Here is an 18730-nt window from a genome sequence, read left to right on the forward strand (position 1 = left end):
CCCCAAAACAAGGACAGAAGGTGCCTGTAGCAAGTGTGTTAAAAAATGATAAGCTTAGAGTCATGTCTACAAATGCTCGCAGTTTAGGGAATAAGATCCATGAACTTGTGGCAATAATGGCAACTGATAGTGTAGATTTAGTCGCTGTTACTGAGACATGGTATAATGAGAAAAATGACTGGGACATAGCAATACCAGGGTATTCTTTATATAGAAAAGACAGGGAAGGCAAGAAAGGGGGAGGGGTGGCCCTGTATGTAAAGAATAGCATAAAATCTAGCCTAATAAAGGTTAGTGAGGCGAACATAGAGTCAGTTTGGGCTACGTTAGAATTTGGTAATCACACAGTAACTCGTGTAGGTGTGATTTATAGGCCCCCAGGACAAATTGAAGAGTTAGATAATCTACTAGTTGAAGAAATAGCTAAAATGACAATGAAGGGGGAAGTTATCATCATGGGTGACTTTAATCTTCCTGATATAAATTGGAAAACAAAAATAGCTACTTGTGCCAGGAGCACACATATTCTAAACTCCCTACTGGGATTGTCTCTAAAACAAGTCGTTGAGGAGCCAACTCGTAAAGAGGCCATACTAGATTTAGTGTTAACAAATGGAGATTTGGTATCAGATATTACTGTAGGTGAAAGTTTAGGATCCAGTGATCATCAGTCAGTGTGGTTTAATATAAGAACAGTGTCTGAGTCACACCGCACAAAAACAAAAGTTTTAGACTTTAGAAAAACAGACTTTTCCAAAATTAGAATATGTGTAAAGGAGTCATTATCAGACTGGAGCAATTTAAATGGAGTCCAAAAGAAATGGGATTATTTAAAAGTTGCACTACTGAAGGCAACAGAAAATTGCATTAGGCTTGTCAGTAAAAGCAAAAAATTCAAGAAACCACTGTGGTACTCCACAGATGTAGCCAAAATAGTAAAAAACAAAAAGTTAGCATTTAGTAATTATAAAAAAAAACCAGAGTGAGGAAGACAGAATGACCTATAAGATTAGGCAGAAAGAGGCTAAGCAAGTTATAAGAGCTTCCAAATCACACACAGAAGAGAAAATAGCACAGTCAGTAAAAAAGGGGGACACAACCTTTTTTAGATACATAAATGAGAAAAGAAAAGTAAATAAAGGATTAGTTAGATTAAAAACAAAAGAAGGAAGGTATGTAGATGAGGATAAAGGTCTAGCTGACTGCCTCAATGAATATTTTTGTTCGGTATTTACAGATGAAAATGAAGGAAAGGGACCTCAGTTAAGAAAAAGGATAAATGAGTCATTTATTACACGTGAGTTTACAGAGGAAGAGGTTCTATTTCAACTGTCAAAAGTAAAGACAAATAAGTCAATGGGACCTGATGGAATACACCCAAAGCTATTAAAAGAGCTTAGTGGTGTACTAGCAAAACCATTAACAGATTTATTTAACCAATCATTGATAACAGGAGTAGTCCCAGAAGATTGGAAGTTAGCGAATGTTGTGCCCATTCACAAGAAAGGTAATAGGGAGGAGTCGGGCAACTATAGGCCAGTAAGCCTTACTTCAGTAGTGGGGAAAGTGATGGAAACCATGTTAAAGGATAGGATTGTTGAACATCTAAAAAAACATGGATTTCAAGATCAGAGACAACATGGGTTTACTTCAGGGAGATCATGCCAAACTAATCTTATTGATTTTTTTGATTGGGTAACTAAAATTATAGATCAGGGTGGTGCAGTAGACATTGCTTACCTCGATTTCAGTAAGGCTTTTGACACTGTTGCACATAGAAGGCTTATCAACAAACTACAATCTTTGAGTTTGGATTCCAATATTGTTGAATGGGTAAGGCAGTGGCTGAGTGACAGGCAACAGAGGTTGTAGTCAATGGAGTATATTCGAAGCTTGGGCTTGTCACCAGTGGGGTACCTCAGGGATCTGTACTTGGACCCATTCTCTTTAATATTTTTATTAGTGATATTGCAGAAGGTCTTGATGGTAAGGTGTGTCTTTTTGCGGATGATACTAAGATATGTAACAGGGTTGATGTTCCAGGAGGGATAAGCCAAATGGAAAATGATTTAGGTAGACTAGAAAAATGGTCAGCGTTGTGGCAACTGACATTTAATGTGGATAAGTGCAAGATAATGCATCTTGGACGTAAAAACCCAAGGGCAGAGTACAGAATATTTGATAGAGTCCTAACCTGAACATCTGAGGAAAGGGATTTAGGGGTGATTATTTCTGATTACTTAAAGGAAGGCAGACAATGTAATAGAGCAGCAGGAAATGCTAGCAGAATGCTTGGTTGTATAGGGAGAGGTATTAGCAGTAGAAAGAGGGAAGTGCTCATGCCATTGTACAGAACACTGGTGAGACCTCACTTGGAGTACTGTACACAGTACTGGAGACCCTATCTTCAGAAGGATATTGATACCTTAGAGAGAGTTCAAAGAAGGGCTACTAAACTGGTTCATGGATTGCAGGATAAAACTTACCAGGAAAGGTTAAAGGATCTTAACATGTATAGCATGGAGGAAAGACGAGACAGGGGGGATATGATAGAAACATTTAAATACATAAAGGGAATCAACACAGTAAAGGAGGAGACTATATTTAATAGAAGAAAAACTACCACAACAAGAGGACATAGTCTTAAATTAGAGGGACAAAGGTTTAAAAATAATATCAGGAAGTATTACTTTACTGAGAGGGTAGTGGATGCATGGAATAGCCTTCCAGCTGAAGTGGTAGAGGTTAACACAGTAAAGGAGTTTAAGCATGCGTGGGATAGGCATAAGGCTATCCTAACTATAAGATAAGGCCAGGGACTAATGAAAGTATTTAGAAAACTGGGCAGACTAGATGGGCCGAATGGTTCTTATCTGCCGTCACATTCTATGTTTCTATGTTATGAACAAGCTCTATCATATGATAAGAGACACAACATATGCAAATTACAGACCTGAGTGGATAATGAACCATCATAGAGACACCCTGTCTGATATAATAAGCACAAATATATCAAGGAGCTGGCAGCATATAGGTGCCCCAAATATATATATATTTGTGGTCGGGGCAATATAACCGTATACAGAAATCTTAGCATATAATAACATTAATATCAATTGGTTGGAACTAGTCGGTTGTGGTGTGCCGAAACCGACAGAGCAGTAGGCCTGTAAAAAGTGGGCAAAAATAAAATACTATAAGACATAATACGGTGACCAATACTCTTTATTTAGATAAGTCACAGAAAGCTAGTCTTAGTTTTTTTACAGGATTGGGTATGTAGAGAGTGTAAGCTGAGGATTTCCAGCGTCCCATTGTCTTGATGATGTACGGGGGTATGTGGTTAGCAGATGCTGTAGATGCTGCCCCGATTCGAAAAGAATGACCTGAGAAATGACTAGGGTTCAAGCCGAGTCTAGTCAACAGCAGACGTACATAAAGCATAAACTTTGTTGTAGTCAGAACATTACCATGCAGTTCGAGCAAAGGTTGTAAAGGTTGTTTGCGGAGTGAGTGAAGATAATTGTAAAAATGTTGTACCATTTGTTATGAGTAGGGGATTGTAACAGTATGACCTATGGTGCTGGTTTTTAATTGTTTTAACATGAGTAGGTAATGGTCGTTCTGTTTCCCCAAGTACATAGTTCTCAAGTAATCGGGGGTTGTAATGGTCTTAGTCGTGAATTCGTTGGGATGGAGGAATCCATAAAAAGCTAAATATATAGCTGTCGTTATTACCGTATTCGTCCTGGGCTCAAAAGGAGAGGAATCTAACAAATTGACTAGTGCATGGAATATGTTGTTATCTATGGGTAGGCGTTTTGAGGGGACATGTGCGTCTAATTTCTTAATTCCTTTAAGTACTGTCCTGATTTGATATGAGGACAGGAAACCCGTAGCGTTGGGTTGTCGGATAAGCATGTGGTGTTGAATTCCCGTAAGGTATAGTTTTATCGTGTTAAATGATAGTTTAAGGTTAATGTGGCAAAAGGAAGTGAAACCCAATATTGATTCTAACGTGAACATGTCGTGAATGTGGAAATCAGTGATTAATTTCTTGAATATGTGAAATGCTCTATCGTAAGTGTTTCTAGTATTTACAGAAAGTGCCAGGTGAGAAATGTGACGTGCGTGATCTAACAAAGCTTTTAATGCATTATCATGTGTTTGAAAAGTGGGTCTGGAGTTGCCAGTCTGGAGGCGGTGGGTAGTGTCGTGAAGAATTCCTGAAAACGTAATCGAGATAAGTGATCAGCACCGATGTTTGTGCACCCTGGAACGTGAATACATGTGATAAAGAATTGACAAGTGGCTGCTACCCATGTGAGTCGTCTTAAGAGTCTCATAATTACCAGGGATGATAACCGGCCTTTATTGACAATATGGCAAGTAGCCATATTATCAGAATAGCACCTAACCGTGTGACCGGACCAATGTGGTCCCCAGGTAACGGCCGCCGCCACGATGGGGTACAATTCGAATAAAGCCGAGGTCTCTGTGAATTTTGTGAGTGATTTGACCTCGGTTGGCCATGGCCCCCCGAGCTATTGGTCTCCCCAGATGGCTGCAAATCCTGTGTTTGCTGCTGCGTCTGTCCATAGTGTAGGTGAAGTGTCAGAGTGAGGTGGTATAAACATGGCTCGCCCGTTCCAAGAAGTGAGAAAAATTCCCCACATACGCATGGTTGTCTAATGTAATACTTGATGTGTCTGAGGTAAATTGTGGAAATAGGGATAGTAAGTGTGAAATAAACGATCTGCGATCCCAGCAATGATTGTAGTTCTTTTTTGGTGTCACAACCTTGCCGTAGGTAATGATCAATGATTGCCAGGATACGCTCAATTTTCTCATGAGGGAGGCTAGCCTGCATGTGTACGGTGTCCAGTTGTATCCCCAAAAATTGCATCTGAGTGTCGGGCCCCAATGTCTTGTGTGGGGAGACTGGGATAGTGAGTGATTCAAATAATGCCAACATGTGTTTTAAACTTGTGGGTGGAAGTGTCTCAATCGTGAGGAAATCATCTAAATAGTGAATAACTGAGGGCCATTTACATACATTTAGTAACAACCAACATAAAGCCTCTGCAAATGTGTCAAAAATACGCGGGCTGCTTTTGGAGCCAAAAGTGAGACGGGTGAAGAAATAATATAACCCTTCCCATTTAATGCCGTGAATGTGCCAAAGTGTAGGGTGCATGGGAAGTAATTTGAAGGCATTCACTACATCCGTTTTACTTAACCATGCCCCCGTGCCTGCTTTAATGATGGCCCCAATGGCATGGTCGATAGTGGCGTAATGTAGTGATAACTCTTCAGATGGTATGAGGGAATTTAGGCTAGGGACCGTGGAGGAATGTGGTGCAAATAAATCAATGATCAGCCTGGGTTTAAGTGAGTTTTTTCCTGTGACAATCCCAATCGGATTGGTTCTCCAAGAAGTGAAGGGTGGTGAAAGGAAAGGACCCAGCAAGAACCCTTGGTTCACCTCGGTCGTGATGAGTTTATGTACCAGCTGTGGGTCGTCTAGTGTGGATAGTAGGTTGTCACATTCCAGTGTGCCTGTAGGTAAATGTATCAACCCTGTGTGAAATCCCTCCGACAATCCTGTTATGAGATAGTCACTGAAATGTTGTGATGGGTGTAGATGTAGCAAATCGGTGAATAAGCTGAGGTTCACGCATGTGAGATAAGGTTTTTTGGAAAGCTTTATTTGGGCACATTGTCCTGGAATGGGCCCTAAAACAGTGTGAACATACATGCATCAATCTGCAAGAGCTAAAACCACAATTGCCTGCATTAAAATTATTACACGTAATAGCAAATCCACTATCAACCATTCCAACCATCATCTCAGAAATGGAACTATACGGCAAAATCTCAAATTTTCAGGCAAATCTTACCAAATGTGACTTGATGCCCCTCTATTCCACAAAATACCTAAACACTCAACTCAAACAAAGATTCCACTTTACGTGGCAACCTACCTCAGTCAAATATCTAGGAGTCCACATCTCACATAATCAAACTTATATACAACCTCAATTACAACAAACTACTAGATAACATCACTAAGGACCTACAGGACTGGCATAGACTGGGTTTTGGGTGGTTCTGTAGAATCAATATCATCAAAATGAATATTCTCCCACGCTTACTTTACACTCTCCAAGCCCTCCCAATCCATTTAAATGAGAGCTTCTTCTCAAAAATCAGAAAAATGCTCACCAGCTTTATATGGTCAAATTCTCAACCAAGAATAGCTCACGAAACTCTTATTAAAAGCAGAAACAAGGGAGGGTTGAACCTACCTGACATAAAATCTTACCATAAAGCGGTTCATTTAAGCAGGATATATGAATGGACAAGGCCTACACCAGCACACCATTGGGTACAAATAGAGAACGAACACTCTACAATACCTCTGAAAGAATGCCCTTGGCTTCCCAAAGCAATTACACACACCCCACTTCTCAGTGGATCACATCCTACTATTAAACCGACAATCCAGCTTTGGTATAAACTAATAATCACTACAAAGATATCCCCCTACCCTTCACCACTCTACCCACTAACTAACAATCCGAGTTTCCAGGGAGGTCAATCAGGGAAGGCTTATCTTATATACCATAGTGGATCCACATTGAAGCTACGAGACATGGTCACAAACAATGCAATGAAACCTCTACAACAGATCTTCCCTTCCACTTCTCCGACCAGTAACCAACTACTCCATTACTCCCAACTAAAACACTTTATTAACACTCATAACCTAATACCGGGCGGTATTCGCCCCTTGACAGAATTTGAAGACATTTGCCTAAACCATAAACTCACAAAAAAGATATTATCCACCTTATACCAAACAATTAGGGATCTACAACAAACAGGATTGCCAATTTGCACACAAAAATGGTCACAGGAATTACATACTGATATTTCCGTGGAACAATGGCATGCTATCTATAAATCCACTCATTATACATCTACCTCTCTGATGGCCCAAGAAAGTAATTATAAACGTATTTCGAGATGGCACTACACCCCAAAGAAACTACAACAAATACATAGCTTAGAAACAATCACTTGCTGGAGATGCAACAACATCTCAGCAAACCACGCTCACATCTGGTGGCTTTGCCCAGTTATAAACAAATACTGGAGTAGAATTCACACCCTTACTCAATCCATACTGGGACTGACTTTTAATATGACACCTTTACAGTTCCTTTTTCAAGAACCTCCCTCTAGCCATGTCTTAAACATGAGCACACTATTTAAACTTTTGACTATGTCCGCTGCACAATTGATCCCCAAGCACTGGAAAAAGCCCCAAGCCCCCACTGTCAGGGAATGGATCTCAAGAATAGAGAGTATGAGACAAATGGAACTGATAACACATGCTATTTCCAAAGACTTCAGAACATTTAACATTATTTGGGAACCTTGGATAAGATTCATGAATGGAAAAATTAAACACACTATCCACCCCAACCAACCTAAAGGGACCTTTCCCTCCTAACCTTAATCCACAACATACGGTAAATCTCAGCTTTCTCCCCCTTCTCATACAATCTCCATCAAGTAAAACTATGAAATTATTAATACTATACGAAAGTTTGTATATCACTTATGCTTTATAATTATGTATATTTACGTATCTCACAATACATCTGTATACTATCGCCGCTTACAGTAATAACAAGAATTGTATATTAACGACTATTTCCTTCATACTTGCTGTGAATCCTGTAACATGCAATTTCCTTTGATGTATTTGTTATTTGTTACTCACAAAAAGAATAAAAATCTTTAAATTTAAAAAAAAAAAAAATTATTACACGCTTGGGATTTGCCTAAGAAGACAATATCTCTTCCCAGTTTATCTTTCAAACCTTTAGTAGGTTTTTGGAGGTTTGTTGCTGATTGGTTTTGCTCAACCTCAGCTGTATTAGGGCAGAAATTTGTGCTGTGGGTTGCTGATGAGCATACTGCACAAGTTAGGGGTCTGAGGCCTGCAAAGTGCCTGCAGAATAGCTCAGTGTCCAACTTATTCCAATTAATGCTTAAATTGAATTGAGCCAGAGCTGCAGCCACCTTTTCAGAGAAGGAACGGTGGTAATCGTAAAACGCAGTACCACCGTATTTGTGCCCCAGATCCTCCATCTTGTGCATGTACGCATCCAGCTCAGCTCTTTCCCCTGGGTAAACAGTGCAGTATACATCTCTATAGATACCAAACCCTAATACAAATTCTGGGATGGTCAGTTTTTTGTTCAGCCGAGGGTCTCTAGCCCTTAGGACTACCGAAATGTCCCCATAAGCAAAGGTCCTGTTCTCTAGGACATCCTGGGAGGCAATGAGCAATGAAGCTAGGTTAACGTCCTTGCCCTCCAGAATGTCCTTTTTAAGGTGAGCTGGGACCATATGTGAGGGATCAATAGACTCTATAATTGCCGTAGCCGCCAGGGTATTACCGGGCAAGGTATTAGCAAGAGGCTGAGTGGTGACCGTCGTGTTTGTAGTGGACTGACTAGCACTACCGGCCTCCAATTTGTCCAGCCTGTCGCTTATTGTGCCAATGGATGCCATAAGGGACGTCATCATAGCATGAAAAGCTGGTACTTGGGTCTCGCTAGGGCCTTCCCCTGCCTCGGAGTTGTCAGTGGTAGCGTTCAGTAGCCTATACAACTCCGCCTTCCTAGCTGTAGCTGGGAAAGGGATGCAGCGTCTTCTGAGTTCTGCTGTGAGACGTGGTATGGTCCATGATCTAAGGGATGCAGGGCTATTCACATCTGTACCAGGACCAGGGGTGGCAGGCCTAGCAGGTGTGCTAGGTAGTGATAGTTCCTCAGGGATATCAGGTATTATTGACATAACTGAAATTATAAAATTGATTTAATCAGTCGTATGTAATGGGTTTGTGGGTGGGTACCGGTGGGCTAGCTAGATACCAAGCGGTGAAACAATTAAGCTTTTTGAGCGTGACAGATTAGTCCCTGCTAGTTGACAAGCAGCTTGAGAGGCACTATCTATGCGAGGGCCCGAGGGGAAGTTTGAGGCCACCGAACGTTGTGGCGGGGTGTTGACCTCTCAGTGTCAATTAAAGCATAAGAAAGATTGGGAGTGACAGGTGAGGCCCTCTCTTTGCAATGTTGCGAGGCGGCTAGCTATGATTTGGCCCGAGGGGCGTAGTACCTCTGAGTATGAGGATGGGGGATGTTGGCCTCGCGGGCCTAACTTATGTTTTTATGCGGCGGCAAGTACCGGACGAGCTGTGCGGACGCCGGCGGCGGGAAGAAAAGCCCGGAGAGCACCGGACAACCCAGGAGAGCACTGGACCAGGAGACCACGAGGAACAGGTAAGAAGAATTCAAGATGGCGGTCTGAACCGGAAGTAAACGTTTCAGACTCGCCAGACCATTAACGGTAAGGTGGGAGTGGATTGGTAGCCCTTTTATAGGGAAACCAAGCCCCTCCCACAACTACAGGCCAAGCCTTCAAATATATATATATATATTATATATATATATATATATATATATATACACATTTACACACACATACACTGTCTAAGTGTATTTCAATATTAATATATATAATTATAGTATTACATCTATATAATTTTATATATATATATATATATATATATATATATTAATATCAAAATACACGTAGAATGATATTGATTAAATATATAATTATAGAAAAAATCCAATATGCTTGCACTCCTGGTGATAATGATGCTATTGACTGGTGCAGATCCAGCAAAATTTGTAGAGATCCAAGTAAACGGAATGCACTCCAGGGTCTTTGAAGTATAGTTAAAATATAACTTTTAATTCATATCAAAATGATCAAATTAACATCAACGTTTCGGCTCACATCTGGAGCCTTCTTCAGGATACCAAATAATTATATATATATTTAGATATAATATTAAAAAAATATGTAAATACGTAAAAAAAAAAGAATTAAAATATATATGTGTAATTTCGTTCTAACTGTATTTTGATATTAATATATATATATTTATATTAAAATACATGTAGAATGGAAGAAATAATATATATATATATATATATATCTATATACATAAGTGTATATATCACTATATATATATATATAAACCTATTTAAAAATAAAAATGATAAAAAATATATATATATATATTTTTATATATATATATATATATATATATATATATATATTCTACGTATATATTTATGTAATATTTTTACATAATTAGGTCATTTTGCTAATTACAATTTGCGGGACCTGCCTGACAACCCAGGCCAAAAGTTTAGCAAATGTAATTTGCTAGCACAATATTTAACCCTATAACTTTCAAAGACACCATAAAACCAGTACATGGGGGTAATGTTTTTCTCGGGAGACTCAGCTAAATACAAATATTAATGTTTCAAAACAGTTAAATGTATTACAACGATGATATCATAAGGGAAAGTGACGTTTTTTTTGCATTTTTCACACACAAACAGCACTTACACTGATGATATTATTGCTGTGGTACTTTTTTTTATATTTATAATCTTTATTCGGAGATATCAACTCCTTTTTTCCCTTTTTTTCTTTTTTTCTTTACAAGGTAAACATTATTCAAAAAAATAATAAAAACATCACATAGAAAACAGTGAGCCAAACATAACAATAGAGTTTCTTTTACATATATGTAGATGAAATAACAGTGTTTGTTCTCAACACATCCGTAAATGTATCTAAAATTCCCACTTAGACAACCCCACAGACAAAAACATACAGAAAAACAAAACAAAAACAAAACACCAATTGGTCATATAAGGTCACACTTAATAGGGATATCAGTCTCAATCATGGACCCAAAGTATTTCAGAAGATTATCTATAGATCACCAACAAGCATCTAGCCTCACAAGCCAGGAGTTATAGCGCTCTTGATATTTTCTATTTAACCCAGCTTCCATTTTTAATTGATATTTAATTTGTTCTTTAACTATCGACCAGGAAGGCACTAACGCCATTTTCCAGTACCTTGCGATAGATAATTTGGCCGCTAGAAGTATATGTAGAATAAGCGGAAGTGAATTGTAACTAACCTGGCGGATATCTAATTGTAGAAGACACAATTGTGGTACAGGGGATAATTCAATCGTGGTGATATGTTTTATCTTAGCCAGGATCATTTCCCAAAACTTCTGTATATAACCACAATCCCACCATATATGTAAATAATTCCCACAGACCAAATTACATCTCCAACAGATGGAATCGCCTGAAGTATTAAACTTCTTAATTTTGCTAGGTACCATATACCATCTGTTTACAATTTTAAATTGGCATTCTACCAGATTAAGACAGTGAATATATTTATAGACCAAGTTTAAAGCTTCTCTCCATTGTTTACAAATAATCTGAATGTCCAGATCTTTTTGCCAGGAATTTATTATAGCTTCCAAAGGTTTATCCAGGTCTTTTTGCATTAGGCTTAATCCCATAGATAATAATTTTTTAGGAGAATCTCTATTAAGAATATTTCCTAAATCTTTCAATCGGTCAGAATTTTCTGTGATAACATATCGATTGCAAAAACCTTTTAACCTAAGGTAACTAAAGATCTCCTTATTATCTATTTTATATAATTGTTTTAAAGTCTGAAAATCCATCCACCCATTACTATCCATGAAATCTTGAAATTTAAATATCCCCTTCTCAATCCAGCTTTTTGGATTGAAGTTGAGCATATAGTGTGATATATTCCCTAAGGGAAGGAGGGGAATTAGCTTATTATAAAGACCTAGCTATTGACCGGTGCAGATCCAGCAAAATTTGTAGAGATCCAAGTAAACGGAATGCACTCCAGGGTCTTTGAAGTATAGTTAAAATATAACTTTTAATTCATATCAAAATGATCAAATTAACATCAACGTTTCGGCTCACATCTGGAGCCTTCTTCAGGATAACAAATAATTACCGTATTTTTCGCTCCATAAGACGCACCTCACCATAAGACGCACCTAGTTTTTAGAGGAAGAAACCCAGAAAAAAAAATATTCTGAACAAACTGTCCCATAGTGTTTCTTACTATGGGACAGTTTGTACAGAATATTTTTTTTCTCCCCTGTTCCATAGTGTCCCCCCCCTCCCATAGTCTTCTCCTCTCTCCCATAGTCTTCACCCACCCCCTCCCCATAGACTTCATCCACCCCCTCCCCATAGACTTCATCCACCCCCTCCCCATAGACTTCATCCACCCCCTCCCCATAGACGTCATCCACCCCCTCCCCATAGTCTTCATCCCCCCATCCCCATAGACTTCATCCACCCCCTCCCCATAGTCTTCATCCCCCCATCCCCATAGTCTTCATCCACCCCCTCCCCATAGACCTTATCTCCCCCCCTCCCCATAGTCTTCATCCACCCCCTCCCCATAGACTTCATCCACCCCCTCCCCATAGACTTCATCCCCCCCCATAGACTTCATCCCCCCCATAGACTTCATCCCCCCCATAGACTTCATCCCCCCCCCATAAACTTCATCCCCCCCCATAGACTTCATCCCCCCCCATAGACTTCACCCCCCCCATAGACTTCACCCCCCCCCCCTTACTGTCCCCCTCCCCTTGTCCCATAATTACTTACCTGTCTTGCAGCGTTGGCCGGCAGCACAGGGCGCACCGCGGTAGTGGAACTTGAATTTCATGTTCCGGTTTCCGGCGGGACTGAAAGGAAGTGCGCACTCAGCTTGTGCACACTTCCTTTCAGTCCCGCCGGAAACCGGAACATGAAATTCAAGTTCCACTACCGCGGTGCGCCCTGTGCTGCCGGCCAACGCTGCAAGACAGGTAAGTAAAGCTTCATATTCGCTCCATAAGACGCACAGACATTTCCCCTCACTTTTGAGGGGGAAAAAAGTGCGTCTTATGGAGCGAAAAATACGGTATATATATATATATTTAGATATAATATAAAAAATATGTAAATACGTTAAAAAAAGAGAATTAAAATATATATGTGTAATTTCGTTCTAACTGTATTTTGATATTAATATATATGTATTGATATTAAAATACATGTAGAATGGAAGAAATAATATATATATATATATATATATATATATATACATAAGTATGTATATATCACTATATATATATATATAAACCTATTTAAAAATAAAAATGATTAAAAAATATATATATATATTCTACGTATATATTTATGTAATATTTTTACATAATTAGGTCATTTTGCTAATTACAATTTGCGGGACCTGCCTGACAACCCAGGCCAAATGTTTAGCAAATTTAATTTGCTAGCACAATATTTAACCCAATAACTTTCAAAGACACCATAAAACCAGTACATGGGGGTAATGTTTTTCTCGGGAGACTCAGCTAAATACAAATATTAATGTTTCAAAACAGTTAAATGTATTACAACGATGATATAAGGGAAAGTGACTTTTTTTGCATTTTTCACACACAAACAGCACTTACACTGATGATATTATTGCTGTGGTACTTTTAACTGTTTTGAAACACAAATATTTGTGTTCAGTGAAGTCTCGAAAATATAACAGTACACCTCATATACAGGTTTTATGGTGTTTTTTAAAAAAGTTAGAGAGTCAAATATAAGGCTTGCATTTCAGTCTTTTCATATTGAAATTCGCCAGATTGTTGCCTTTGAGACCGTATGGTAGCCCAGAAAATTACCTCCACGATGGCATACCATTTGCAATAGTAGACAACCCAAGCTATTGCAAATGGGGTATGTCAAGTCTTTTTTAGTAGCCACTTAGTCACAAACACTGGCCAAACTTGGCGTTCAAATTAGTTTTTTGCATTTTTCACACACAAACAAATGTTAACGCTAACTTTGGCTAGTGTTTGTGACCAAGGGGCTACTAAAAAAGACTGGACATACCCCATTTGCAATATCGTGGGTTGTCTACTATTGCAAATGATATGTCATCATGGGGGTAATTCTCATTTTATTGCAGTAAAAGCAAACAGTATTATGACATTCAGATTTAAAAATGTCACGTAGAACTAAAAAATTAAAAAAAATCTTATTTTCTCCCATTCTTTAATATTTTTTCATATTAAATTATGTTTCATACCTAAATATTTAAAGTTAAATGAAAGCCCTGTTTCCCCTGAATAAAATGATAAATAATAAGTGTGGGTGCATTTATTATGAAAGAAGTTAATTACAGTTGGACAGACATATTTTCAAATTTCAGGTTTTGTATCCGTTTTGATCACAATTTGTACATTTGACTCCGTTCTTAAGGGGTTAAATACCTCATGAAAAATTAGGAGTTTGAGACATTCCTGACAATTGAATAAATGTTATTGTAGTGAACAGAAATAATGTTTTACTAAATTATATATAAACAAGGCCGGCGCCACCATAAGGCGAATAAGACATTCGCCTGGGGTGCCGACCTGCAGCGGGCGCCCACCTGGAAGTTTCCTGCTGGGCTGCTGGCCCCAGCGCAACTGCTTTACCCGCTGGGCTCCCTCCATGTCACTGAGAGCCCAGCTCCCTTCCTGCAGGCACGGGAAGCCGAGATGTGAAATGGTATCTTGGCTGCCCCCTGCCTGTAAATACCGGACACATGCTTGAGGGAGCAGGAAGCAGGCTGTGCTCACTGTGCACAGCTTCCCTGCTCCCCCAGCAGAAACAATGCCAGCTTCCTGCAGACTGGATAATGGTTCCTCATACACAGCACAAGCATGGAGTCTAAGGGGCTGATTATTTTGTGTGTGTGTGTGTGTGTGTGTAAATAAAATGTGACTGTAAACTGGTGTGAGTGACATTGTGTTTATATTTCAGTAAGAGTGTGTGAGAGTGAGTGACATTGTGTGTGTACTTAAGTGTCTCTGTGTGTGTGTGTGTGTGTGTGTGTGTGTGTGTGTGTAAGTGACATTGAGGGTATACTTTAGTAACAGTGTATGAGTGACCATGTGACCAATTACCACCAAAGATATTAAAAACATAATTTATCACAGCTATAAATTATGTATTCAATGTAAAAGGGATGTATTTATTCAGTATGAGTATATGAGTATGTGTGTGAACAGAGTCGGCTGGTCCACAGGGTCCAGTGGGGCCATGGCTCCAGACGGCATCTTGACCGGGGGCGGCATTTTGTCACACCTGTAATTATCTAACAAGATACTAACCAGTTGGGGAAACTCGCATTTCCCATTCAGTCCCTTTACCAGGGCAGGCTAGGACCGCCTGTATATAAATATAGTGTATATTAAAAGTGGGGTTCGCAATGCTCGTTATAGTGATTACTGAAAACACAAATCTGTCTTTAGAAGTGACAAATAACTAATGCAGATGTATTTTTAGAATATAATAGTAACTATTTGAATATTCAATAATTCTTATCTGCAACTTCACTGATTAAAGGGTTGGGTGTGATATGAAATGTAATGCACTTTATTTTTCCAGATGTATTTGCATTACAACTGAGTTAGCTGGTTAATTTAGAATATTAGGCTGAATTGAAACTGTGTGACTCATTGAATTCAAATTACCCCCAACCCATTGTATTATGTTTTGGCGTCGCCCATATTAACAGATTTTGTTGTCCAATAAACAGCCGTTTCTTTTTATTGTTTTATAAACTAGATCTTGGAGTGACTGTTTCTTGTGCTAATTTTATTCAATTTACAGAGAATATTATAATTCTCATGTGGTAAATATCAAGTAATTTACATTTTCAGTCCAAGAAACTGTAGAGAATCTCACTAAAATCTAAATTTTTTAATTTGATAATAAATCTTAAATATATCGCAAACACAAGAACTGAAATAAAATAGAGATTTTCTATATTCGATGCAGTACGGCCTCCGTCACGAAAAAGGTTGAGCTTTGGTTCTGCTAGGAAATGAGGTTGGGCACAGTGGCGTCTCCAGCATTCATATTTAAGGGGGGGGGGGAATTATAAAACGTGTGTGTGTGTATATATATCTAAAGATCTAAAGATCTTGAGCCCCTAAACTAAACTCCAACCACGGGACTTGCCCCTGCAACCAGATTTCAATTTCAAATAGAAAAACAAACCATGTAAAACTATAAATACTATTCTAAATTTTATCCCCTCATACCTCTTAAATTGATAACAAGGTTGGCCCGATAAGCAGCTGTGAGGGCATACAGTAACCAAAGAAACCGTCCTTGCCAATCTAACTTCCCCAAGGCTCTCACCTCCCCCCCTCGGCATAATAAAAACATCTTCCTTTTCAGGGCTCCCCACCCACTCGGTGGGGCCCAACCATAATGCTCCCCACTGGTCGACTTACAACCCAGTGGGGACACGTCCAACCTGGTACCTCCTCCAGGTTCACCATAAGAGACAGGGGGAGGATGAGACCCGGCCATTATCCCCCTTTTTCATCTAATCTACCAAACCATCCCTTATTTGGCAAGGACACACCCCCGCCACAACCCCGCTGTTTTAAGCCTAAAATCAGCGGGGGACCCCAAACAAACCAACCATGGCCTGTTCCACCGTCTCTCGAATGGCCAGATTAAAACGGTTGAGCCCGACCCCAGACAAATGAACCCCATCCGGCCGCAACCAATCTGCCGCCTCCTTCTCAAAACCTGATGAAATGGGCATCCCCCAAAACCCCTATAACGAACCGTGAAACCCAATGGATAAACCCTTTGCGGCAGCACTCCAACGCACTCCAGATGTATGCTTGACGCCAATAGTTCCTCGTCGAGTGCTCAATCATCCGCCCCGAGAAGGAAAAAACAATCAACGGAGCAAAACAGCGTCCTGCACACCGGAACAAATCTCCTAGAGTCCCACCTTCCTATCCTCCGCACATCCCAATTCAGCATACCCAGGCGAGAGGCCTCCGTCGAAGTGCCAATGCGGAAAGAATGACCGCCAAACAAATTGAAATGGGAGAGGAAGTTCCCCTCCTTGTATACCACGATTGGGCCAGCCAGGTACGGCCGTACCGCGGACTCCCTGAGTGCCCAGACCAGACAGGCGTTCAATCCTGGGACCGCTGCCAGCGGGACCCACCTGCCCTTGCAAAGGATGTCGGTCTTGTATGGACGAGTCTTGAAGGACACCAGGTCCTGACCATCCCGGACATCCGCAAACAGAATCCTCCCCTACCTGCTGACCAGTTCGGACCCACTAATACCCCAATCCTCATGGCCCCAAAGAAATGAAGAAATGACGGTGCATACCTCTGGGAGCACCTGGCACAATTGTGCCTATAGGGCCCCCAAAACCGGCCTCTATGGATCCACAAAAACCGACCCCTGCACGGGCCCTACACCGCATGCCATACCAGAAACTCCGTGGCGACAGCCACCCAACCCTGGGACTTAACCAGAAAACTAAACTGGACACGCGCAAGGACACCCCGGAGGACGACATATCCGCCGAAACCCAAACGCTCCAGCAGTCACAACAGACCTTGTAACGAACAGGCGAACCCGCAAATACACCCACCTCTGACTCCCGTGCCTGCCATTTCACCCATACCCTGGAGTACTTTGGCCCGACCTACACGACACATGAAGAGCACCAGACGCTGGAGCAGGGGAAGTGCCAAAAGAGAAAAGGGGGGTGGGGCGAGCGCTGGCTAATCACCTGGACAACCCCGAGGTTGGCACAGTGAATAACGACCCGACGGTCCTGTAGCTCCTGACCCCACAAATCCAATGCCACTGCAATGGAAAAGCTCCAGGAAGGCAAGAATTCCTGGTCAAGTCGGAGGCGGACCACGCCTCCAACCATGTCAGCACACCAGCGCGATCCCAGAATCGCCCCAACCAGACAGAGCCAGACAGAGCCAGCCCAGAATTTCCCCAACCAGACAGAGCATCCAGTCAGCCGTGTCCGTTTAGAGGGGCAAGTCCGAGCTGGACACCTCCGGCGCCTGCCAAGGTGACCTTTCAATATACTCGGTCAGGAAGAAAACCCAGACCTCCAGAGCCGGATAAAATACTGCGGTCCCGGTAGTAGCGGCCACCAGGCGCCTGCGGGACAATTTCCCCATGGGCCTGATCTGGCAGCGGAAGATAACCTCCCTAAGAGGGACTGCAGCTTGCACAGCTGCATCCTCCCCAGACCCCTGGCCATCGCCACACGCTCTCAACCTCAACCCGCGGCAGCCAGCACTCCATGGCCACAGAGTCAATTTCGATACCCAAGGAGCTAAGGCACGTCACTGGGCCCCACTGTCTTATCGTGCTCCAAGAGGACCCCAAAGCTCCACCGAGTCGAGCAAGAGTCAACAAGTCAGCGAAGACCCACACACAAAAGCCATCAAGGAAACGCAGCAACGAGCCAATCCTTGCCTCCTGCCGCACCACCCACTACAGGAAAGCGCCCGACGCACTCATCTTAAAAGCAGGTAACGAACAACCCATCGGGAAGCACGTATCCACATAATACCGACCACAAACCCACCACCCAGGAGTTGATGACAATCCATATGAACTGGCAACAAGCGAAACGTGGCTCCGACGTCGGCTTTCGTTAGCAAAGCCCCAGGGCCCACTGCCCTGACCATGCGTACCGCAGCATCGAAGGATGCCTAGGACGCCCGACATCTTTCACCAATACCCCTTGAGGGCAGGGCAAACGATGAACAGACGAAAATCCCCTGCCTCCCACTTGGGCACCAGGCCCAAGGGGGACCTGCAACTTGGGGAGCGACAGGGCCTCAACTGACCCCGCAAACCAC

The 18730-nt window shown here is 41.3% G+C and overlaps 1 protein-coding gene across 1 annotated transcript in view; it reads right to left on the bottom strand.

The window, feature by feature from the left end:
- The window catches only part of LOC134609323 (serine/threonine-protein kinase SBK1-like), a 25296-nt gene extending 7518 nt beyond the window's left edge, over nucleotides 1-17778 (bottom strand). The window contains exon 1 of the mRNA XM_063453004.1: nucleotides 17632-17778. Within this exon, the coding sequence (XP_063309074.1) occupies nucleotides 17632-17778 (147 nt within the window). The remainder of the gene's footprint in view (nucleotides 1-17631) is intronic.
- Nucleotides 17779-18730: the final 952 nt, after the last annotated feature.

The sequence above is a fragment of the Pelobates fuscus genome, chromosome 4, assembly GCF_036172605.1.
Source record: "Pelobates fuscus isolate aPelFus1 chromosome 4, aPelFus1.pri, whole genome shotgun sequence".
NCBI classification, from domain to species: Eukaryota; Metazoa; Chordata; class Amphibia; order Anura; family Pelobatidae; genus Pelobates; species Pelobates fuscus.